At 31.8% G+C, this 25,584-nt stretch overlaps 1 protein-coding gene across 5 annotated transcripts; it reads left to right on the forward strand.

The window, feature by feature from the left end:
• The first annotated feature begins 116 nt into the window (after positions 1 to 116).
• LOC148612570 (uncharacterized) lies at positions 117 to 25,563 on the forward strand. 5 transcript variants are annotated; one of them, XM_088594142.1, is made up of 26 exons: positions 117 to 230; positions 1,252 to 1,371; positions 4,592 to 4,723; positions 5,567 to 5,680; positions 6,319 to 6,429; positions 6,716 to 6,835; positions 7,386 to 7,499; positions 8,365 to 8,484; positions 9,050 to 9,163; positions 9,628 to 9,747; positions 10,356 to 10,469; positions 10,930 to 11,049; positions 11,563 to 11,676; positions 12,109 to 12,228; positions 12,566 to 12,679; positions 13,707 to 13,826; positions 14,284 to 14,397; positions 15,412 to 15,531; positions 15,990 to 16,103; positions 18,638 to 18,652; positions 19,955 to 20,056; positions 21,231 to 21,251; positions 21,765 to 21,869; positions 22,575 to 22,589; positions 23,665 to 23,775; positions 25,316 to 25,563. In XM_088594142.1, exons 1-26 carry the CDS (start codon positions 176 to 178, stop codon positions 25,372 to 25,374), a joined length of 2,598 nt encoding a protein of 865 aa, XP_088450268.1. In that variant the 5' UTR covers positions 117 to 175; the 3' UTR covers positions 25,375 to 25,563. The 5 variants fall into 5 exon arrangements, with proteins under 5 accessions (XP_088450268.1, XP_088450270.1, XP_088450269.1 ...); XM_088594144.1 differs by having other exon boundaries at positions 25,500 to 25,563; XM_088594143.1 differs by lacking the exon at positions 22,575 to 22,589.
• The last annotated feature ends 21 nt before the right edge of the window (positions 25,564 to 25,584 follow it).

Here is a 25,584-nt window from a genome sequence, read left to right on the forward strand (position 1 = left end):
CCGTGAAATTAAAACCTACTCATAAATAAGCATTAATGCATATTGAAGCTTATCAAAGAAAATAAGTCTTAATGTAGAATTTTGAAGTTGGTTAATGAAATATAAAGCAACGCTGTTTTTATAGCAAGAATCACATTCTTTCAGAAAATTCGTTGTGAATACACACCATTCTAGGATGCAGCTTGCAGTGGTAACATCGGTTTGGGTCCTAGTCATTGTGAATGCTTTTCGTAAGTGTTAGGATTTTTATTTTGTCACTGCTAAAATATTGTGGTGATAAGCTAGAGAAATAATTACGGAATTTAAAGAAGTCATTGACTGACAATATGTGTTTGTTTGTTTGTTTGTTTTGTTTTGTCGGTTTTTTGTTTATTGTTTATCGTTTTTTGTTGTTGCTGTTTTTGTTGTTGTTGTTGTTGTTGTTTTTTTTACTTATATCAGATTTACTCTTTTGATTTCAAGTAATACTTTAAACGATAAAAAATTAAGAAAAATATAAACTTACTGTTTAAAGTAAAAGAACAGCGTATTGAAATGCACTGGGAATACTTTGTGTGATTAAGATTTCTCTTGCGTAACTAGAAAAAAGTGCAACCAATACATGTAATTGGTTGTTTATTCTTTCAACAGTCGTTTGTTGTTGCTTGATTAATTACAGTCTTTTTTCAAATAACAATTTCAGTAACATTTTTAAATTGCAAGGTTTATTTCACAGATTGTATCATGATACATTTTTTAAATTAATTTTTATACTATTAACGTTGATATCGAGATTAATCACATGTTGCAGGTTTGACGAAAAAAGAATAAGATTAAGTTCATGGCATGGAAAATGGAAATTTATTTACATGTCTGGTACCGCTATGTTCCGAATAAAGATCCACTTTACTCATGCAAAATGTCACTTTTAAAGTGTAAAATGTAAACCAAAACAGGGATTATTATGTAAAATGAGAGGACCTTCAAAACAAAATTAATTGTTTGTAAGGAATATGGTATCTGCATACAGGGAAAACAAATCCTAAACCTAATGTGATATGTGTTGATACAGAAATGCATATGCGTGATTTCAGTCGTGAAGTCGTTGGAGGTGTTTAGAATGCAGTTATCTGCGGGATTGCAAAACAAAAATTTGCTTTTCACATCGTTCTAACCGACATTTGAAAGACGAATTGAAAATGGGGAGAGTTGCAGGGTCATAGAAAAGCTCTCGTTATTGATTATATATATACACCCATCTTTAATTTTTAGCCTTTGAAAATCCTTGTGATGAAGCGCCATGTCAAAATGGTGGCACATGTCTCTTTAACGGCGCTGAGTACAAATGTGACTGTGTCCATCCTTATACAGGTGATCTCTGCGAAACATTAAGTAAGTATTAATAATAATATTTTTTTTTTTTATTGTTCGTTATTTTCCGTACTTTTGACCATAAGATGGATTATCCTTTTTCTGGTGTTCTGACGATCGTTTAATGTTTTGTTGATTTTTTCTTGTTACCTTAATTTATGAATATAACTAAAGTAAATTGACCAAATAAGCGTAGCAACCAACCGTTTGTGTTGTCTGTTCGAATGACAATTTATCTGAAAAAGTACAGCAGGTGTTAACTTGGTCAGAAAAGAAAATTAGTAAGCCAGACTATTAACTTCAAAAATCGAACTTTTAGTGCAGCAGACAGGTATCAAAAAGTGCTGTAGTTTTCTAGTTTAATGGGCCCAGAGGGTATATGACTATATTATACGTCAATGGAAAAATAAATCAATGTGGGTTTTGAATATTTTACTTGTAAAAAACAGTCAAATTTTCTACTATTTTGCATTAATTAGAGAAGAGTCAAATATCAATCGATCACAATTCATTTTGATAAGTAATTTAAGTGCAATCATTCATCGTAGGTATTGGAAAGCATAAACCATGTTAAGATTACATGTATAGAATTTCAAAAATATGAAAAAGAACTTTTGCCGACAAAGTTGACCATTTAATCACTGAACAAAATTGCCTCTCAAAATGGTTGAATTTGGGTCCATTTTCAATGATGAGGAAATAATAAGACATCGTAGAATATTGCATTGTATATCTAAATCAGTTGTATTGAATAACAAATAAAATAAACACAACGTTCTCGATTCTATCTGCAACATGAGGTTTGCAAAATGAGTTTGAAGTTGCAAATTTTCACATATTTAGACTACTAATTATATTTAAATTGTAAAATACGATATCTATTTTCGAACTACCTATCCTGTTTCGAACTGTTGGTACAAGAGTAAAAACCATGAATATTATCCAAGGTAATTTATTTTCTTGACATGATAAATATTTTAAGTGCTTTTTACGCAGATAGATAATACTTTGTTATATTCTTTCTGTTATTCAATAATTGAACGCTCAACAATGTTCGTTTGAAGAAATTGGAATGAAGAACATGATATCCATGATGTCATTCTGGATTCAAACGAAGGAGGGAAACTCCGGCATTGGTTAAAAGTCATCTGATATGTGGCGGTGAAAAAGTACGTTACGAAGGGTTTTTTTTTATAAATGATATATTTAAAATAAAAGTGGCCTTTACAATATTTACACCGATCAAACATATCCAAGCTTTTTTCAGATTCCTAGTTGTTACAACATCTTAGCTAGGCAAAGGTTACGGTCCTGCAAAGGGAAGGGGCAGGACCGTAACCCTTGGCTAGCGAAGATGCTTTTAGAGTTGTGATAAATCCCAGATTGATTTAGTTTAAGTTTGGTTTTGGTATTTAGATTATAACCAGTCGCAGATCGAGAAGTGAACCATAAAGTTTCTCACTTATTCATTCTTTACGTGAAGCAGACGGACATGATTGGTTGCCGAAAATTTAAATTATGACATTGTAAGTGTTCACAACTGCTTTTTTTACTTTTTGTCAAAAAATGACAATAAAGAATTAATACTTTCTTATACCAATCAATCACTTTCAATCAATTCAATGCGCAAACCAATTACTACAATTGTTTATAGCAAATGATAGATTGTACCCCTGTTTACAAACGTCTTGATCTGAGCCCCTCTCTTTTTCTGCTGTTCTTGATCCGGCCCTGTCATGGACAATGATGTTTTCTAACTACTTTGTAATACTCTATAAAAACTATGTTACCATTGTTTCCTATTCACACGGCTACTAAAAATTGAGTCTTTTTAAAGGAAAAAATATTAGAAGTTCTATTGTGTGTGAACTTCATTAACGGTAATTTTGGGCGTTGGAATTTTAACTAGGAATCTGGTCTGTTTTTAACAACTCGTCTTGTATAATTCGTTCAGAGCAGTGGCGGATCCAGAGGAGGTGAAGGGGGTTGGAACTCCCCTTTTTTGGAAAATTTGTCATTTGTCATGTGTAAAGGTTACAAAAAAATTGTAAATAATGTTTTAGCACCCCCTTTTTCTGAGGAATCCGACCGGCACCAATAGTCTTCAAAGTGTTTTGATCCGCCCCTGTAGAGGATATTGTATTACAACCATTAGCCTGTTATGACGACATGCATGTACATGTATGCACATGCTTCAAAGTTCACAGTTTTTTTATTATCAAATTTATTACGAAATCAAGCCTTATCATGACTTCCGAGTCGCAATTTATTTGTTTGAAAATGGTTGATACAATGTTAACTTTTTAACGTTTCATTTGATTTCCAAGCATACATGTATAATGACAACTGCAAAAAAAAAGTATGATTTTTGTATGTAAAAAAATTAATATCAAAACCTTAAATCCTTTTGCCAAAACGTAAAGTACACTCGATACTTCACATGTGTCTCTGTTCATAAAACAGCCCGGAAACGATTCAGTATAATATAATTTTACTACAATTAAGTAGCAGTCTTTATAAAAATCAGGCAGGAGGTAATTCATGCATGTCAAAAACCAAAGGAACTTTTTTTATATTTCTTATTTAGGATAAATTACTAACAAGATAACCAGTCTTTGTTTTTCATTTGAGTGTTGTGCTTTTGTGATAAAATTGGTTTGATTTGGTTGGATTTGGTTGATTTTAGTATGAGGTTTAAGTGTGATTTTCTCAAAAGCACGGTTTGTTTCGTGGGTTTTCTACCCCATGGAGTACCTTTTCATAGACAGTGTCTGAATTTTAGATGGACTGTTTTAAATAGTTCAAAATTGGAAATTTGTAATTTTAAACTCATTTTGCAAAGCTTAAGTTGAAAATCGAATCGAGAACTTTGTGTTTATTTTATTTGTATTTCAGTACAGAATGTTAAGATATATATTGTAATATTTTGCGATGTAACTCTTAACATTTAAAATGCACCAAATTGCAACCAATTTTTGGGATATTTTTGTTCAGTGATTGAATAATCCTCTTTTGTCGGAAAAAGTTCTTATTTACATTTTTGAAATTCTATACTTGTGATCTTAACATTTTACCTGTTTTGCGATACCCACAACGCCTGATTTCACTTTAATTACTTATCAAATGTGTATTGGTGTCGATCAATCTTTGACCCAACTTTTTCAACTCTTTTAAATTTTTGATTATCTTACAATTTAAATCATAACATCGACTTTGCATGTACTTTCATTACGTTTCTAAGCTTATTACTACGATGGTAACCATGTTTACGACCCCTGCCACGACGTTCATTGTGGATACCACGGTACCTGTGAACATGATGGAACCTACCCTCACTGTGTTTGTAAAGACGGCTATTCTGGGGACTCTTGTGGTAAGCAGTAAAGTACAGGTACAGGTTCAAATAAGGAACAGACATATGGTGAAACCAATTGTCGATTTTGTTTTTGAGTGAATATGAAATATATTCGACGCCAGTTGAAATCAGGAGTGACACACATTATTGTGTATTAAAAGTTAGTGAATAGAGATAACTTTGTGCTTGTAATTGCATAAAAGGCTTGACATTTTAACAAATTTAAAATTGTTTTAATCTTTCTTTACCATTCTTGATATGCATTCTTTATATTTAGTTGAAGGATATTTGTTTAATATGTATGAATTGCATTTTGTATTAGAAGAACAAATATCTATTGATGAATCACTGATTTTTTTTAAAATATTTTTTTTAACACTGAGGTTTTATCTATCTAAAACTCCTTGATCAATGGTGTATAGTACATCTCTGAAATGGTTAAATATCAGTCTTCATGAATCAAGCAAATTCTGTAATATGTGATACACGCCCGAAAGGCTACACATTTTTATTTAACACTTCCCATTTACAACATCTATCACCCTCATCCTCCTCGGGTGCGGAAATAGTGTGTATCGTGGGGTAATGTAACATGCTGCGTATGATTCACGTACCTATGCTAGTGGTGTGACATATTCTTAACTTTGTTCTTCGTGCAATATATGACTTTGTTTGTACCGCATTTCTAGGCATCTGATAGTAGAACAATTGATATTCCTATGATTAAATCTGATTCAAAATACAAAAAAAACAAATTAAGGTTGTTTTGCGCGTGACATTTTGTTCCTATTTAATCTTCGGTTTTTTATGTTGATTGTATCCGCTTCACCGCAATTTAATTAAAATGTGTTCCTTTTCAAGAAAATGTAGATCCCTGCCAAACTGCTCCTTGTGGACCTCACGGGACCTGTGAATCAAATGGTGTTGAATATAGATGTCAGTGTGAGGACGGCTACATTGGCGATAATTGCGATGGTAGAGTCTGTTTTAACAAACAATAATTTTTGAAACAGAATTTCAAATTAATTTTCTAAACACATTGTTCTCATTTACATTTGTGATCCATAATGCATTATGGTTTCAATTGAGCGCATTTGCTGGACGAAAATGATCTTTAAAAAAGTGTAAAAAAAATGTCCTTCTCCGTAAGATCAAATTACAATTGAATATTTTACTCATATATCAATACCCTTTTAAGGAATGATTATTATATTTTCGGTCCATGTAGGACCTCAATTACGTGGTGCACACTATATAATCTCTGTAGTAGATTATTTTCAAGTGTGCACCACGTGATTGAGTTTTTTTTAAATAGACCAAAAATATATCAGTGATTCCTTATAATTGAATTTTTGTATCAAACTTCAAAGAGTAAATCATTAAAAAAAGTTAATTACGTCATAGTCACTTTACAAAATTTGGTATATGAGATGATGGACAGTTTTTTTCCAATCAGAAAGCGTGTTACTTCAGTAATAAAACTATAAATATGTTACTATCGTTTTTAAAATGAGGTAACATGCAACATTTACAAAGAATATGTTTTATTTATCATAATTTAAAATAAAATCAAGTCTAAATTTTTCTTATGTATTGTTCTGAAATATTATTAGAAGTTAATCCGTGTCATAACAATCCATGTGGGCATGATGGCGTATGTGAATATAATGGACAGAGTTATAGATGTAAATGTGCAGGAGATTATATTGGAGAAACTTGCGATGGTAAGTAAGGGAATGTCAAAGAACTTAAATGTATGAAGGTACATATTTTAATTTGCATTAATATATATTTGAGTATGTTTAAAACAAACATGAATTATTAAGTTAGGTACCAGATATTATCTCTTCAAAATATCTATTTCATTAGTAAATTTATTCGGTATAATTTTCGATAATGGTTTACTCGTGAAAGCAATCCTGAATTTTCCCTCTTTTTGTATATATATAGTGCACGTTTACTCTACCAAATCATTTTAAAGAACAAAATATGATCAATTTGTTGTTTCAGTCTTAAATCCCTGTCATTATAATCCTTGTAAACATGGAACATGTGAATATCAAATCAATAATGACGGAACATACGACTATAGATGCACATGTGCAGGTGGATATAGTGGTAATGATTGTGGTATGTACGTTTATAGAATTCATATTTTTACACTGTAACTCCCTGAGACAAAGGACAACTATCATGGCGAACACAAGGTGTGTTCAACAGAAACTTGTGTATACGTGAAAATAACATTTTTTAAATGGTCTTTAAAGCTCAATGTACGGTACGGTACAACTGGCTATTCAAGCACCTTACCTACCTTGAAAAACTATTGCTTCGATTGTATAATCCAAATTTAAAAGAATTGACACTTGCGATGCTCACCTGTATTGATTTTTTAAACACAATGAAACTTGCCTTTAATTATGATATTTAATATGTAAAATTCATCACCTTTTATTGCAGAAGAAATATTCAAACTCTTTTTTTCCTTGCGTGAAGTTAAAGTAGCACCCTACATTTATTGTTCCTTTTGCATAATTAGACTTTTACTTTGTCATACTCTGTCAATATAAAAAAATTACACAAATCAATTATTTGTGATTTATGATTTTTGAAAGATATATTGTTAGTCTTGTTTTAAAAAAGATGTTTCAAAAACAAATTTTGTTTTCAATGCTTTTAGATGTGTATAACCCTTGTCATAGTAACCCCTGTGGACATGATGGGGTATGTGAATCGAGTGAACAAAATTACAGATGTATTTGTGCCGGAGATTACATTGGAAAAACCTGTGATGGTGAGAAAAAAATGCATTGAATTTTCAAGTAAACTGTTTCAATGGATACGTTTTTGTAATATAGTACTATTTAAATTCAATAGATACAGTTGATATAAAAGATATTAAAGTTTAATCAGGGGAACCACAGTTCTAGCGGTAATCGAAAGAATGTAAGCCAGGGACAAAGACCAGCTAAAATAATACATACAAATTAACAAAAGCAAATGAGCAAATCGGACTTCACTAAAAACTGGGAGCATGGACAAGGTGCACTGGTAGGGTAAAAAGAGTAATTTTTAAAAAAATCATTTATCTTTACACTCCTTGAGACGTTCACGTTTCCCATCGTTTATCGTGCGATTACACATTGTTTTGCGTTCGTTTAAACGCATGATGAACGCACGATAGAAACGTTCGTTTAAATGTTTTATTTTTGTCGTCGTTCGTTTATGGTGCGTTTATACGTACGATATGATCATTCGTCTATCGTGCGGTTAAATACATGCTAAGAGCGTTCGTTTATCGTGCGTTTGATGAGAGTTTAGCGTGCGTTTGGGTATCGTGCGTGCGGGAAACATAAACGTCTCAAGGAGTGTATGACCATAATTTTATGTAGCTACTGTGTTTTAGATATCTGCAACATGATGAGGTATTTGTTCACTTTGTCATAGTTTTCCTTTCTTTTTCGTGTACCCAGACTTAATCTTTTTATGAGCAAAACAACGCATAATTCTACATAACAAGGTTGCATACCTAAAGGTATTCATTGCCGATGCTCAAAGGTTTTATCTGAGTGGTGGATTTTCTTCTCAATGTTTATGACAATATAAAAAACACATTTGTGGCCTTACAACACATGCTTTTAGATGTTTTATTGTTTCAGTGTTAAATCCCTGCCACTATAACCCATGTAAACATGGCACATGTGAATATATAATCAATAATGACGGTACATATGACTACAGATGTACATGTGAAGGTGGATATAGTGGTAATGAGTGTCGTAAGTATTTTGCTAAAATGCGTATTATTTATTTCATATCATTAAAATCCACGTCATGTAACGTGCGTATATCAAATCTCTTCTGGTGAGTAAATGTAGCCAGATATGTTTGTAAAATTGTTGAATGTAATAAACTTGCTACCTGCACCTTAATAAACTTTCAGAATATTTCCATTGCAAATTCTTTCTTTAAAATGAAACAAAATAGTACGAAATTCTCATTTAATAACCAGAGCAATGTTTGTTTTTAAACTGAACATTTTTTGTTTTAATTCCGATCAAAAAGTAAAGTGAACACATCCCGTTATCATATTACTGTAAGCGTGTGTATTTCCTTCTGTTCGACATGGATATTTCGTCACTAAATAAGTAAAATATGTTGTTAAATTGCCAACAGAATAATTTAAGATAAAATTTCATGTTAAATATCTGCAAAACAAAACATTTCTTTATTAAAAAAAACACACAAAGCTCATCATCTTTAAAATAATAGCTTGAGTTAGCATTAATCCTTTCCCATAAAGGACTCATTTTTAATCTAAAAAACAAATTCCCATGATTATAGATGTTTACAACCCCTGCTATGTCAACCCATGTGGACATGATGGACAATGTGTAGTAGATGGAAATGACTATTATTGTGTATGTGCTGGAGATTACATCGGAAAAACCTGCGATGGTTAGTGATAGAGAAAATGCTTATACACTTTTAAGAGCGTATGCAGTTACTTGAAATATAAATGGTGTAAAAACAACCGAATCAGTTCAATTTTATGTGAGCTCCTAGCAGCGGTAAATATTGTACTCTATTACTTGCTTTGATGGTGCTCTACATCGCGTAGAGAAAATGCCCAAAAAATTAAGTATCAGAAAAAGAGCAAAAAGTGGTGTTCCATGTTGTTTTAGAATTGATTTTATGAAGAATGTACAACAAACGATGTTTCTGAAAATATTAAAAACTGAAAAGTCATGTATGATTTACTGTTACAAATATGAAACACATTTATTCTTATTTTTATTTCTATATATACTTGACGAGATAACGGACAAAAACATCACTTTCATATTTCGTTCATTCTCAAACGTCCGTGATGATGTATATTTCTAATGTTCTTTAGATATGTTTTTTTATATTTTTATCAGTGTTAAACCCCTGCCACTATAACCCATGTAAACATGGCACATGTGAATATATAATCAATAATGACGGTACATATGACTATAGATGTACATGTGAAGGCGGATATAGTGGTAATGAGTGTAGTAAGTATTTTGCTAAAAGGCGTATTATTTAATGCATATTATTAAAATACAAGTCATGTAACGTGCGTATATCAAATCTCTTCTGATGAGTAAATATAGCCAGGTATGGTTGTAAATTGTTGAATGTAATGAACTACTACCTGAAACTTAAACAACTTTCACAATATTTCCATTAAAAATTCTTTTTGTTTAAAATGAAACGAAATAGCACGAAATTCGAATCTGATAACCAGAGTAATGTTTTTGTAAACTGAAAATGTTTTGGTTTTAATATCGCCTGATAGATAAAGTAAAATAAACACATTTTGTTATATTCCTGTAAGCGTGTGTATTTCCGCCTGTTCGGCATGGATATTTCGTCATCACAATAAGTAAAATCTGATATTAAATTGCGAAAAGAAGAACTGTAAGGTACAAAATGAAGTGCATATGACAGATAGGGAAGATCGAATGTCATAGCAATTTCACATTGACTATCTGCAAAGCAAAGCATTTCTTTATGGAAAAAGAAAACGCATCATCTTTAAAATAATAGCTTGAGTTAGCATTAATCCTTTCCTATAAAGAACTTAGTTTTAATTTTAAAAAACAAATCCCCATAATTATAGATGTTTACAACCCCTGCTATGTCAACCCATGTGGACATGATGGACAATGTGTAGTAGATGGAAATGACTATTATTGTGTGTGTGCTGGAGACTACATCGGAAAAACCTGCGATGGTTAGTGATAGAGAAAATGCTTATACACTTTTAAGAGTGTATTCAGTTACTTGAAATGTAAATGGTGTAAAAACAACCGAATCAGTTCAATTTTATGTGAGCTCCTAGCAGCGGTAAATATTGTACTCTATTACTTGCTTTGATGGTGCTCTACATCGCGTAGAGAAAATACTCACAAAATTAAGTATCAGAAAAAGAGCAAAAAGTGGTGTCCCATGTTGTTTTAGAATTGATTTTATGAAGAATGTACACCAAACGATGTTTCTGAAAATATTAAAAACTGAAAAGTCATGTATGATTTACTGTTACAAATATGAAACACCTTTATTCTTATCTTTTTTCTATATATACTTGATGAGATAATGGACAAAACATCGCTTTCATATTTCTTTCATTCTCAAACGTCCGTGATGATGTATATTTCTAATGTTCTTTAGGTATGTTCTTATATTTTTGTCAGTGTTAAACCCCTGCCACTATAACCCATGTAAACATGGCACATGTGAATATATAATCAATAATGACGGTACATATGACTATAGATGTACATGTGAAGGTGGATATAGTGGTAAAGAGTGTAGTAAGTATTTTGCTGAAAGGCGTATTATTTATTTCATATTATTAAAACCCAAGACATGTAACGTGCGTATATCAAATCTCTTCTGATAGCCCGATTTCGTTGTAAATTTGTTGAATGTAATGAACTTCTACCTGAAACTTAAAGAACTCTCAGAATATTTCCATTGAAATTTCTTTTTTTTTGAAGTAAAGTGAAAAACATTTCTTTATCATATTTCGTAAACGCGTGTATTTTCTTCTGTTCGTCAGGGATATTTCGTCACCACAATAAGTAAAATCTGATATTAAATTGCAAAAATAAAAGACATGTAAGATAAATGCAGTGCTTATAACAGATGGGGAAGATCGAATATTTATAGCAATTTCATATTGAGTATCTGCAAAACTAACCATTTCTTTATTGAAAAACAGACCACAAAACGCATCATCTTTAAAATGATAGCTTGAGTTAGCATTAATCCTTTCCTATAAAGGACTTTTAATTAAAAAAAAAAACAAATCCCCATAATTATAGATGTATACGACCCCTGCTATGTCAACCCATGTGGACATGATGGACAATGTGTAGTAGATGGAAATGGCTATTACTGTGTATGTGCTGGAGACTACATCGGAAAAAACTGCGATGGTTAGTGAGGGAGAAAATGCTAATAAAGTTTTAGGGCAAACACATCTTTTTTTTATATTTTGGTAAAATCCTAACAGCGATAGATGTTTTACAATCGTACTTGCTTAGATGGTACTATTCATCGTTGTGTAAAAATATCGAAAACATGACACTGTTTGGAGCTTTACGGTTATGTATTTATAGGAAATAAATTTGTATAGCATTGTAAGCATGGAACATGCGAATATATAATTAGTTATTTCGGAATCTTTTGGAAGTTTATAGTAGTTTCTTATTTGCTGTCTCTCAAACATTGTAAATGTAAATTTGATTGCGTTTAATCTTAAAGTTCTTGATGCGATTTTAAATATTTTCTGCATAAGAAAGAAATGATTTTTTATATAATAAGTAATAAAATGCATTTAGCACTTGTCTTTTCATTTGTTTTTGCAGTATTGAATCCATGCCACTATAACCCATGCAAACATGGAACTTGTGAATATAAAATCAATACTGACGGTACCTACGACTTTAAATGCACATGCGCAGGTGGATACAGTGGTACAACTTGTGGTGTGTAGCAGTGTATACGTATTAATTTTTGCGAATTCTTTTCAATGAACTATTAGCTAGAAAAAAATCTGTGAAGTTTTAATTATTTATGCGATCATGATCAAACAAATAAAGTGGTGGATACTATTTGTACGTTTTGTTTTACATTACAATCACGTAAATGACGAAAGAAAATGTAGTTCATCACGAAAATCTGTACGCCCACTGTAGCACAACACATTTAAATGAAACCTTGGTAGAGTGCACCTTTAATAACTAGATAAATACCAAATTTGACTTTACCTGTTAACTACATGTTAAAACTAAAATCATTTAACATGTTTAAATGTATATTTAGAGACATACAACCCGTGTCATTCCAACCCCTGTGGGCATGATGGGACGTGTGAATCACGTGGACAAGCTTACAGATGCAAATGTGCAGGAGACTATATCGGAGAAACTTGTGATGGTAAGTGGCAAGCTGTTTCTTTTACATTGAGTACTAATTCTGGTTCAAAAATGGGCCATAGAAATAACCTCAATATTCATTAATTCATGTGTAGTGTTGGTTGTTATGTGAATAAAACGTACAAGTAGTATTCATGTTTTCAAATATATAAACAAAAATGTGCGTAAGTTTCTTGTTGCTAATAAATTAATCCTCATACTGAAAATACTTTATTATTTCCGACTGCAAAAAATGTCAATTGATCAATACATTCTTCTTGTTCGGAAAATCTATGATTTAATCACTGGTTTTGGTAAGTTTAGGACTTCCGTTGTCTTCAATACTTACAGTAAACTTTATAAAAAAAATTTATGTAAAGTAACTAGTCACTGGCTCTGAGTCAGAATAATGTTACCAAATGAGTTTGAACGCTCCTGGAGTTGCAAAAAATTAATCTTGACTTAACATGTCGGTCTGGTACAAAACAAGTTATGTTCGATTGTACTAATGGCCCGTCCTACTTTTATGAAATATCTACCAAAATGAATGAAACATATGAAGAAGCTATACCTAAAGTACAAATGAGGGGAAATCATTCCACTCGATATTGCAAGGAACAAAAGGGACAACGTAAAAATAAAAAAAATCGTATAACACACAAATATATGTACAATCATAAACAATATTACAAACCCTACTAAAATAAGCCTGAAATTCAGGTTTTATTTAGGTGCTTTGGATAATGAAGGGTTTTTGCTTTCGTCGAAAGACTGGCAGTGCTGCTCGTAGAAAATAGAACCAAGCCAAAGAGGAGATACGTCTAGCTTCCCATCTCGAGCCGCATGCTATATCGGTCTATCGCGGAAAGGCTTCCTATCTCGAGCCGCATGCTCTATCGGGCTATCGCAGGGAGGCTATCGGGCTATAGCAGAGGAGGCTTTTTATCTCGAGCCAAACAAACATCTACAACTCATTTCCACCTAATGTTATATGATTTACGACAAAACGTAATACTTGTTTTTTTTTTTGTTTTTTGTTTTTGTTCCAGTATTAAATCCCTGTCACTATAATCCATGTAAACATGGAACATGTGAATATCAAATCAATAATGATGGTTCATATGACTACAGATGCACATGTGCAGGCGGATATAGTGGTACTGATTGTGGTTAGTACTGTAAGAACATTGACACACATCAAATAAGTTTTGAATAAAAACCGTACTAATTTTTATCGATATGTGATATATCTGCTGTCAATGCATTAACAGAAATACGAGTAATACTTTTTTTAAAGAATTACATTATTACTTAAGTACAAGTATATATGTCTTCAAATACATGTATTTGAATACTTTTATTTTCATTATAACTGAAATGAAAATACTTATTGGTGCTTATTTTAATGTGTCTGTCCATCGCATCAAATATGAGAATGTTTTAAAAAGGGGGATGAATCTATATACGAATTATTGTAAGACAGTTTTGCTCCTAAGTACTTTAAGAATAAATGAGTGATTACTATAACGATTAATTCCTACATGTGCGATAGTTTAACATTTAATATTTTCAATTATTTTCTTCGTTATTTTAACTCTCAACATATTATCTATTTCTCTCTACTAGATGCCTACAACCCGTGTCATTCAAACCCTTGTGGGCATGATGGGACGTGTGAATCACTTGGACAAGCTTACAGATGCATATGTGCAGGAGACTATATCGGAGAAACTTGTGATGGTAAGTGGCAAGCTGTTTCTTTTACATTGAGTACTAATTCTGGTTCAAAAATGGGCCATAGAAATAATCTCAATATTCACTAATTCATGTGTAGTGTTGGTTGCCATGTGAATAAAACGTGCAAGTAGTATTCATGTTTTCAAATATATAAACAAAAATGTGCGTAAGTTTCTTGTTGCTAATAAATTAATCCTCATACTGAAAATACTTTATTATTTCCGACTGCAAAAAATGTCAATTGTTCAATACATTCTTCTTGTTTGGAAAATCTATGATTTAATCACTGGTTTTGGTAAGTTTAGGACTTCCGTTGTCTTCAATACTTACAGTAAACTTTATAAAAAAAATTTATGTAAAGTGACTAGTCACTGGCTCTGAGTCAGAATAATGTTACCAAATGAGTTTGAACGCTCCTGGAGTTGCAAAAAATTAATCTTGACTTAACATGTCGGTCTGGTACAAAACAAGTTATGTTCGATTGTACTAATGGCCCGTCCTACTTTTATGAAACATCAACCAAAATGAATGAAACGTATGAAGAAGCTACACCTAAAGTACAAATGAGGGGAAATCATTCCACTCGATATTGCAAGGAACAAAAGGGACAACGTAAAAATAACAAAAATCGTATAACACACAAATATATGTACAATCATAAACAATATTACAAACCCTACTAAAATAAGTCTGAAATTCAGGTTTTATTTAGGTGCTTTGGATAATGAAGGGTTTTTGCTTTCGTCGAAAGACTGGCAGTGCTGCTCGTAGAAAATAGAACCAAGCCAAAGAGGAGATACGTCTAGCTTCCCATCTCGAGCCGCATGCTATATCGGTCTATCGCGGAAAGGCTTCCTATCTCGAGCCGCATGCTCTATCGGGCTATCGCAGGGAGGCTATCGGGCTATAGCAGAGGAGGCTTTTTATCTCGAGCCAAACAAACATCTACAACTCATTTCCACCTAATGTTATATGATTTACGACAAAACGTAATACTTGTTTTTTTTTTTGTTCCAGTATTAAATCCCTGTCACTATAATCCATGTAAACATGGAACATGTGAATATCAAATCAATAATGATGGTTCATATGACTACAGATGCACATGTGCAGGCGGATATAGTGGTACTGATTGTGGTTAGTACTGTAAGAACATTGACACACATCAAATAAGTTTTGAATAAAAACCGTACTAATTTTTATCGATATGTGATATATCTGCTGTCAATGCATTAACAAAAATACGAGTAATACTTTTTTTTTTTAAAGAATTACATTATTACTTAAGTACAAGTATATATGTCTTCAAATACATGTATTTGAATACTTTTATTTTCATTATAACTGAAATGAAAATACTTATTGGTGCTTATTTTAATGTGTCTGTCCATCGCATCAAATATGAGAATGTTTTAAAAAGGGGGATGAATCTATTTACGAATTATTTTAAGACAGTTTTGCTCCTAAATACTTTAAGAATAAATGAGTGATTACTATAACGATTAATTGCTACATGTGCGATAGTTTAACATTTAATATTTTCAATTATTTTCTTCGTTATTTTAACTCTCAACATATCTATTTCTCTCTACTAGATGCCTACAACCCGTGTCATTCAAATCCTTGTGGAGCTCACGGCACGTGTTTAGAGAACGGATACGAGTATAAATGTGAGTGTCATTCGGGTTACACTGGAAACGATTGTTCTGGTAAGTGTTATTTAAAATAAGCAACACAGCTTAAACATGACCCGTTCTTACCTATATTTTTCACCCGGTCCTTGATTCCAGTTTTTAATATAGTCCACGTTGCTCATATATCTGTGTACGTGTTATCTTAGTAATTTCATGTTCGTTTTTTGTGTATGGGTCTCTTTTTCCTTTCTAGTGTTTATCCATGGAAATTATTCTTTTTAATTCTGATCGAATGATGGTTCGCATGATTACTTTGTCTACATTCTTGTACTTTCATCAGAGGGAATTAGAAATCAGACAAAAACATGAAAAATTAATTGAGTGTTTCTGTACATTTAAAAATCCGACAAAGCATTTTTGACGTATCATGTGTGCGTGTTTACGGGTAGACGGACAGATGTTTACCATCATACGACGGACGTATTAACCTCAGGGAATATACGGTGAACTTAAGAAAAGGCAATGTCTATACCTACTAAATACGTTATCATTGTTACATTCAAAAGAGGTTAAATCTTATTGTTTATAATATGAAAAAAACTAATAATAATAAAAAACAAAAATCAAAAACAAAAACAAAACAAAAACCAAAAAACAAAAAACAAAAACAAAAAAAACAAAAAAACAAAAAACAAAATCGATTCATTGTATTTGATTTAACTTTTTTTATATAAAACATCAACATTTACTTTTAATGTCTGAACGTTACCAATTTAATCCATGAATATATTACAATGACATGTGTGCTGTTTGATATTATAAAGTAAAAGACAGGTTTACGTTTTTTACTTTATAATAAGGTTTCAAACTATTGTATATGTAATACAAATAGAATTAAAAAATATAAATTTAAAACGAGAATATGTAGTGTATATGTCAAAAATACAACCCCATCGGGATAAAAATGAAATCCCAAGACCACTGATTGGTTATCAATGAACGACGAGGAAACCTTCATACCACAGGGCAGGCTGCAGCTCGCCGGTCCAAAAACATCATTATACACTGGTAAAACGAAAGAGTTGCACCTATATACCCAAGTAACATAAAAATAAACTAAAGATGAAATCGACACAAGACAAACAGAGGCCATAAATTCCTCACTCCGGGCAGGCGCAAAAAAAATATGATCTGTTCACAGGTTTGTCTATTGACATTATGTTTTCCATGTCGGGTCTTTGTCCCTGGATTACATTCTTTTGATTACCGCTATATCCTTGGTTCCCTTGATTACCCTTTAAACAAGCACTTATCAACTTGCCTGCTTCGTATTTTGTTTTGGCAATGACGAGTAAATTTATTGTAAGACTTCTTGCATTAAACAAATCCTATGATCTGAAAATTAAAAGAAAACATGCTACTCTTGGTTTTACAAAATTCTAAAAGTCAATGTCATGTCTTGCACAGGTAAATGTTTGTGACTTTATGCGTGAGCACGAATTTATTGAAGACCCAAACGCAGTGAAATTCAAATATTTAATTTTTTATTCTGTTTAATCTGTAATAGAGTAATCAAGGGAACCAAGGTTATAGCGGTAATCAAAAGAATGTAATCCAGGGACAAAGACCCGACATGGAAAACAGACATACACAACAAAGAACATACAGTAACTAAAATGATACATACAAAGTAACAAAAACAAATGAGCAACTCGGACTCCACTAAAAACATATAAGTTTAATAAAATGGGGCAGATCGTATTGCTATGGTCTTGTCTTGGTACAGACACTTCAAACGAAATGGTGGGTTAAACATAGGCATTACTGCGCACTAAACCTCCCTTTTCCATTGCGGCGTGATTATACCATTGGTGATTAAACAGCATTTGCATGCTATTGTCATAACCGCTAAATCATGGGTAACATCAGCACAAATCAGCAAAAACATTTCCCAAAAAAACAATCATTACTCATTGTTTTTAGAAGAAACTGACGACTGATATCTATAGACCTTTTATGACGTTATTCCTCATACCCCTGACTCAGGAGTCTGTTACACAGATACTTATGGCGTTCAAGGAAATCAGGAAGCAGCAAGAAGAAGACATTATAATTCATGACAAAGAAACCTAAATTCTGTGCCCATTTTCCAGAAAGTTTATTTATTTATTTCTGTTAAATCTAACTAACAATTTCTAGAAATGTTCTATGGCAATCTTTCATTTGCGAAATTGTCTTTACAAAGTTCCCGATTTTCTCTTGATATTGCAATTTGTCGAACGATTTTATTTCATATTTGACTTTTTTTAAATTGATCAGTTCGGTAAGTCAGATTTTACCCCACACATACTATAACAAAGTTTCTTTTAAGATCCATTTTTATTATTTTTCTTATATTCATCTTTTTCAATATTTCAATGGAAAACTATTTTGCATATAACGAGAATGGATATGGTGAATATGACAAAGAGACAACTATCCCATAAGGATGAACAAACTCAGCTCAAGGCTACACAACTTCTTACATTTTGTTCCATCATTAATGTCGTTATTTTTGTATTACCCCTTGACTACTCAACCTTTTATGAAATGCTTGTTTGTACTTTTAGGAACAAAGGCATATGGTGAGTAAAACTAAAAATATCAATCAAGATCGATTAAGTTGATTTATGGTGTCATGTATAAAAAAATCAATGTCGAGACAGGGTTATTCTATTCCAATTAAAATCTTTTTTTTAGTATTTCAAATTATATTGAATATATGTTTAAAGAGCAACCAAAAGAAATAAGATTCTAGCGGAAATCAAAAGAATGTAATCCAGGGACAAGGACCAGACATGGAAAACTAAAATAATACATACAAAGTAACAAAAATATATTATCAACTCGGACTCGACTAAAAACTGTGAGTATGGACCAGTTCACCGGTAGGGTAAGCGTCCTCTGCTTTTTCTAGAAATTGCTCATAAAAGTCAAGTCCTGGGTAGAAAAACGAGGAAAGGAAAAGTATGACAAACATAACCCTGTTCCAGAAGCCTAATTGTAAGAAGTCGAGCGCGATACAAAACGACTGCGTAATTACGGCAAACTTTGGTATAACGTATGAGTTGTGATATGACAACTCAATATGCATGTGCTAAAGGGATGTTGCCATTGATGAAAGGAAAGTTGACAATTATGAAGGAAAAGTTATTACGTTAGTCGTAAATGTTGGTCAATAGTTTTCCCTTACCAGCGATTTCTAAGTGTAGGTCAAAATATGAGGCTGACTTCACAGCGTCTGTAGTATCCTTTATCTCAAGTTCTCTGAGGTAGATGCGATGTATCAAATCCCGGAAACTAGGATTGTTTAACGATAATACGTCTTCTATATAGCGGAAACTGCGAGTAAAGGATCTATTTAAAAAACCGATGTTCTTTCTTTCGTATCAGATTAACTATGAAGTCAGCATCATAAGAGTAAAGGAATAGGTCATCAAGTAAAGGAGCACAATTTGTTCACATTGGAATGCCGACCGTTTGTTGAAAAAACGCGTCCATCACAGATGACAAATATGTCGTCGATAAAAATATCCTGGATTTTAAAAACATCTTCTGTATATTTTGAAGATAATTTTGAATTATCTTTTTTTCAAGGAACTATATATTTGTATCTAGGTGTACCATCATTTTTGGAGAAACGACGATGTATAATGTTTTTGAGTCGGGATTTTAACTGAGTATGGGGAATAGAAATATACAGTTTGGAAAAATCATAAGTTTTAATGCTATCATATTCTGATAATAATCTTGAATTGAGGGTCTCCAAAAGATCTTTTTAACTGTTATGAAATTCAATCTAAAAACTTAATATATTTTTTGAAATGATGATGTTTATTTTTTATATAATATTTGTAACGAACTGTAATTATATTTTAAATACACAGATCCTTGTGCATCAGCACCCTGCAAAAATGGAGGACAATGTTTGTCAAATGGATATGAATTTAAATGTTTATGTACATATGGATGGGCCGGCCCTACATGTGGTATGTATCTAAATAAAACAAAAATGCAAATCTTAAAGCTAAAGACCGTCATCGTCATTTTAGTCACTTAAAAGCAATTCTTCGATGGTTCTGAGTTATTGAGCTTCTGCCGTAAGAAGGCAGACCTGGGGTATATGTTTGATTTGTCTGTATCATATACAATATCACTAAAGCCTTTCAAGCTTTCATTTGAAAGAGAATCAGTCCAAGTTACTTTGATCCTTACATGAGATTCGTGTAAAATGGGGAATACAAACGATCCAATGATTTGTAAGAGTTACGTCCCTTTCCCTAGCTCTACTACCTAGGGAAAGGAACGTAACTCTTACAAATTCATCTGAAAATTTAAGCCTTGAGTTCAAAATGACTTAGACTTTATACATTTTAAACGCAGTGTTTGTACAGTTGCAACTATAGAAATAAATCATTATGATTATATGATTATGGGCTTGTAATAGAATACCGCAATAGTCCTTTACTCTTTAGCCAATGTTGGTATATTATTATATATAGTGATAGAAGTGTCCATTCCTCCTTCTTCCGTTACACAAAGGGCGCCCATCACTTATCCGTTACTACTACTTTGTTTAATGGAATTTAATGAAACTTTCACATTATCTTCATTGCATATTCCAATTGTGCACTTTTTTATTTTAGATTTTTAGAAAATCAATTTGGAGGTCAAAAGGTGCATGTTATCACATCGGGGAGTGGGGGTATCTAGACATTTTAAAATGTTTCCGATGGGAAAAAATCTTTTGAATGTAACTGCAATTTAGTTAGGTAGTTAAATCTTATTTTTGTAAGTCGAATTAATTGTTATATAAATATAATTTACATTCAAGAAAAGAAAACGACGCATACTCTACCATGGCACCTGGTCCGTGGTTCCAGATTATAGTTTAGTTTGAGTTATTTCACGTTGTTTTTTTTGTGTTTTCCTGCTTTCTCTGTCTGGTCTATGTCATTTGTTTTTAGTCTTTTGATTTCCGCTCGAATCTTCGTTCCCTTGAATACTATTTTATAACTTCATTTTTATGTTTCAACAAAATACCTCGGCAGCTTGTATCAGGTCAAGTTGAAAAGTAATTAATATAATAACATACTACAAGTATGCCATTCATCTGAAAATATATATACAATGTACATCTCATGTTTTATATTTCCGTTGTAGAAACTCATAAATATGACAATGGTAGGTAAGAGTGAGTTTGAAAATGTTAATGTTATGAAAACACCAGCTTGATGTTATTAAGTAGCAGTCTATAAAAAAATCACACAGGAGGTGATGTCAAAAACAGACCAAAGTCATGATTATTTCTAGTTCACAAACACTAAATTACCACAAAACCAGTCCGTCATTTGGTGGTTGCACCATAGAAAAAAATATATATAGATTGTGTGAAATTTCATGTGTAATCGATTTCATTTCGCTTGTTTGCTGTGTTTTTAGAAAATATTTGATACTTTATTTGAGAAATAAAATATAGTGATCTACAACTTTTTTTCATATAAGACTAGCGACCTTACACTTACTGTTTGTATAGTCCAAAATCATAATGTGTAAATACAATACCTTTTTTCCCCATTAATGTCCTCTTTGTTTTCTTACCTTTTTACTGACTTCTGAAATGTAGCTTTGGTTGAAATTGAAGATACAATAAAAATAATACGGGATGCATGTTTCAACTTTTCTCATATACTTTAGCAAATCCTTGTGATTCCGAACCTTGTAAAAATGGTGGACAATGTTTGTACGACGGTGATGACTTCAAATGTGAATGCATTTATGGCTGGACTGGTCCAATTTGTGGTATGTTTTATGTCATTATGAAAATAAATATAAAAAATAATGCCATTCAGTAACTTTCCATTTTGAATCGTCAGTTCTGAACGAAATACTGGGAAATTTATATTTTAAAGGAAAAACGGACATCTATATGTTTTACATTTAAAAACAAGAAGTTTCTTAACATTTCCTCTGTGAAAAAAGTTGATTTAGACGTGCCAATAAAGATATCATTATAATACCTTATGATGAAATGCATATAACGTCAGTAATATTTGTTTCTATAAACATCTTCCTACCGTATTAAACAACATGGAAAACTAAATTCTTGACCATAGCAGTATTTACAAATTGTCAAAAAATTGTTATCATAAAATTGATGTTTACAAATAAAAATATGATTTATGATTTCATATAGATGATACTAAAAATATGTAAATGCATTTTGAAGTATCTTGGTTATAAAAACAGAAAATATCTTTCGGTTGTTTTATAGTTCTGGCATTACTTTTTTACAGTATTAAAAACTTCTATTACCATTATATAATTTTTATTCATACTAAATACAAATGTCGAGTCAATTTTAACCTTTGACCTCGTTGTAAAATGCCCCAAAAATGTTTACTATTTGTGATTCTTCTTTTTGAAAGGTTGGTTCTTGTGTAAAAATGTGTTTGTATTATGTATTTATAATGTTCATTTAGTAAACGAACTATTTTTCTCACCTAGAGGAACACGTGTATAGTAAGTAAGGACTGGTATTACTTCATCTGATGCATGATAACTGTATTCCAAAGAAGTAAAATTTACCAAAGCATTCGATTCCTTTTTTGACCTAACTCTTTTTTATCCGAGCAATTGTTCTGTTATGTGAAATATTCGGTTTGCAAAGGTTTAAGTAGCCCTCCAGCTATGAGTCATGCAAAATGTGATTCATGGGTGAAAAACCTACATATTTTTATTTTGTTATATTTTATTTACCATAGTAAACAGAAATGATGGTTCGGTTTTTCATATCAATCTTCTTAGAACATTATATAGAATGCACTTTATATTTCAAAATTAAGTGGACAACTCTATAAATGACACTCAAATACAATACAATACAATCTATTGGATTTTCAATGTTGATTTCTTTCTAAGAGCAGACATTTTGATAAATCAAATTCTGATAACAATAATACAATCTTGAAATCTTGTAGTTCATTTGTAGGGGGTCATTTAATAGTTTTTCTCCATTTCTCGTCCTTGCTACATTTTGTTTGTTTTGTGGTTTTTTTTTTTTTTTTATTTTTTTTATTTTTTTTTTTTTTGCTTTTTTGCGTTACTTTTTTTTTTTAATTAAATTTGACTGTAAGTCACTTTTTTTCATTCATAAGACTTTCAAGATTCTAGTATTGTTATCAGAACTATTTGTTCTGATCTGTTCAATCGACCTGTTTGGTGGTTACTGTGGGATTATCGATGAGCATTCGAGGGGCATGCTCAATATACACTTCTGCGAGGAAAATTGTTATGTTCTACCCAAACCCTTCCACGTGAAAGTATATATTGAGAATGCTCATTAACTTTACACAAACTGGTGCATGCATTTTAGTTAAAGTATAACGACACAAGTAGCGCTGTTATTCAGTTTCGGCAGAAAGTGTTCATTTGTATTTAACGATGCGTAAACTTTGTGATTATAAACTTTTAAAAGCCGATATTCCCGTTTCATTTGAAATGATTTTTTTAAACTGACGACAAAATAGCAGCTGCAATCTCAGCAAACTTTTGATATATTTCAAATATGCTTGTTTTACTCTGTTCAATTTTCCAGTTGACCCAGGTCATCCGTGTGACCCCAACCCCTGTCGGCATGGTGATTGCTATGACAAGGGTCACTGTCGATGTCACGATGGTTATTCAGGACCGTATTGTGAACATCATGGTAAGCATGGTAACGATTATATAAACGGTTTTATACTTTAACCGTGTTGAGGGAGAAGTTCACATACCCTCCCCCTCCCCCCCAAAAAGGTGTGATGGGTAAACCTCGTGTATTATGTTTGTCTTCCAATGTTTTATTTGCGCTAGTCCTCTTATACTGCATTACAAGTGAATGTTTGTGCGATGTACTAAAATTATGACCATGTATGCCTGCAAAAGGTAGATCTTTCGATAAAAGTGTTTAAAATATTTTGAAGTCATAGGTGAAATTCCTCCTAAATCTTTCATCCAATTGAAAGACAATTGGATAGAACCTAAATAAAATATTAATTTAATATGTATCGGGTGATTAGTTTTGCCCATGAAATCATCTTTTGTCCTTTTTATGTTATTTTTTCGAAAAAAATATATTACATGTACAATTAAGTTAAAAGTCCACTACAAATGTAGGTTAAGAGTGTCTTTCCTGTTTACGGCGTCGTTTGCTTTTTGTTCATTCACATTCACATTCTGCTAAATGTTTAGCTTAGCTGATCTGTCAATATTTTCATATTTACCATCACGGGAAAAGCAATTTAAAAAAATGGTAATGGGAAGCAAGTACGTTGTACTCATCCACTCTCTTGACGCCTCGAAGGCATCATTGTAAAGTCATACAATCAATCACGACGGATGAAACGCCATAGAAAACAGCTCGGAAAACATTTTTTTTAAATACGCCTGGCACTCTATTACGGAAAACTCTGGCATTTGAAGGGTTTAAACAGAATCAGGATTTTGCTTGTTTCGTATTTCAGAAAAAACAAAATATTTATAGTTCACATCTCAATTATTTTTCTATAAAGTTATGAAGAAAAATAAATTCTTGTAAATGTAAAACTGTAAAAGATAATTATTCTTAAAAATGTCAACATATTCAACTTCGTCCTCTTACTGGTTACACTTGCATTATACTAAAGATAACAAAAATGAATACTTTACTTGTTTCTATGTTTGTATGTTACAATCTTAACTTAAAATTATCCCTACTTTATGACTTTATGTTTTTAATTTTATTTACAAAAAATCACCATTTAATTCATAATAATACTTTGTTAGATTTTGAGCAAATATTGTATTGGGTCTTCTTTAAATGCTTTTTTCAAGTGTATTCTTTTAGAAGATAATGCAAAACTGCAAATCACATTAAAATGTTAATTCCAAGGAATTCCGGCTAATTTTTCTCGAAAAAAAGATCTGTGTAATAGGGCATATCAGTTTGTACTCAGTTTTTTACATTTGGAAAACAGAAGTATCCTTGATTTAAATACAATCCGTCTAGGCCGAACCTTATATTACAATGTTTGACATTTAAACAGGCGTTTAGTTATGCATTTTAAAGTGCAATATAACTGACAGAAAGAAACTCATATGCCTTATCTACACAGATTTTTATTTTATTCAATGTTTGTATTAGTCAGGTTTCCATTGCATTCAGTATTTAATTTTTAGATTTGCATATCTGTTTTTCATTTATAATTTCAAATAACTGTTTGTTTTAGATTCAGAATATTATGGAGTAACTGACGGGTACTATTATGGAACAACGACAGACTGTTAATTAAGTCGTATTTTTTACCTTCTACATACCATCAAAGCAGAAGACAAAAACTTAAATATATTAACTAATCAATAAAACTCTGTTATTATGTGACCCATTCATTTGTGTTTTGGTTTAAATTGCAGGTGTCGTAGACTGATAATGATGGTAGAAGAAATTTTCTTTCAAAGTAAAGTTCTGTTATTTAGAGCTCTTTTCATTATTTCAGCT

The sequence above is a fragment of the Perna viridis genome, chromosome 7 (assembly GCF_037379345.1).
Source record: "Perna viridis isolate PV_CMFRI_1.1 ecotype Kerala chromosome 7, ASM3737934v1, whole genome shotgun sequence".
Classification (NCBI taxonomy): domain Eukaryota; kingdom Metazoa; phylum Mollusca; class Bivalvia; order Mytilida; family Mytilidae; genus Perna; species Perna viridis.

Excerpts from the sequence above, each read along its gene's own strand:
- LOC148612570 (XM_088594142.1), top strand. The coding sequence starts at position 176 with ATGCAGCTTGCAGTGGTAACATCGGTTTGGGTCCTAGTCATTGTGAAT. Across the intron at positions 8,485-9,049 it reads ATATAGTGGTAATGAGTGTC|ATGTTTACAACCCCTGCTAT; the intron begins GTAAGTATTTTG and ends CCATGATTATAG. Across the intron at positions 23,776-25,315 it reads ACCGTATTGTGAACATCATG|ATTCAGAATATTATGGAGTA; the intron begins GTAAGCATGGTA and ends TGTTTGTTTTAG.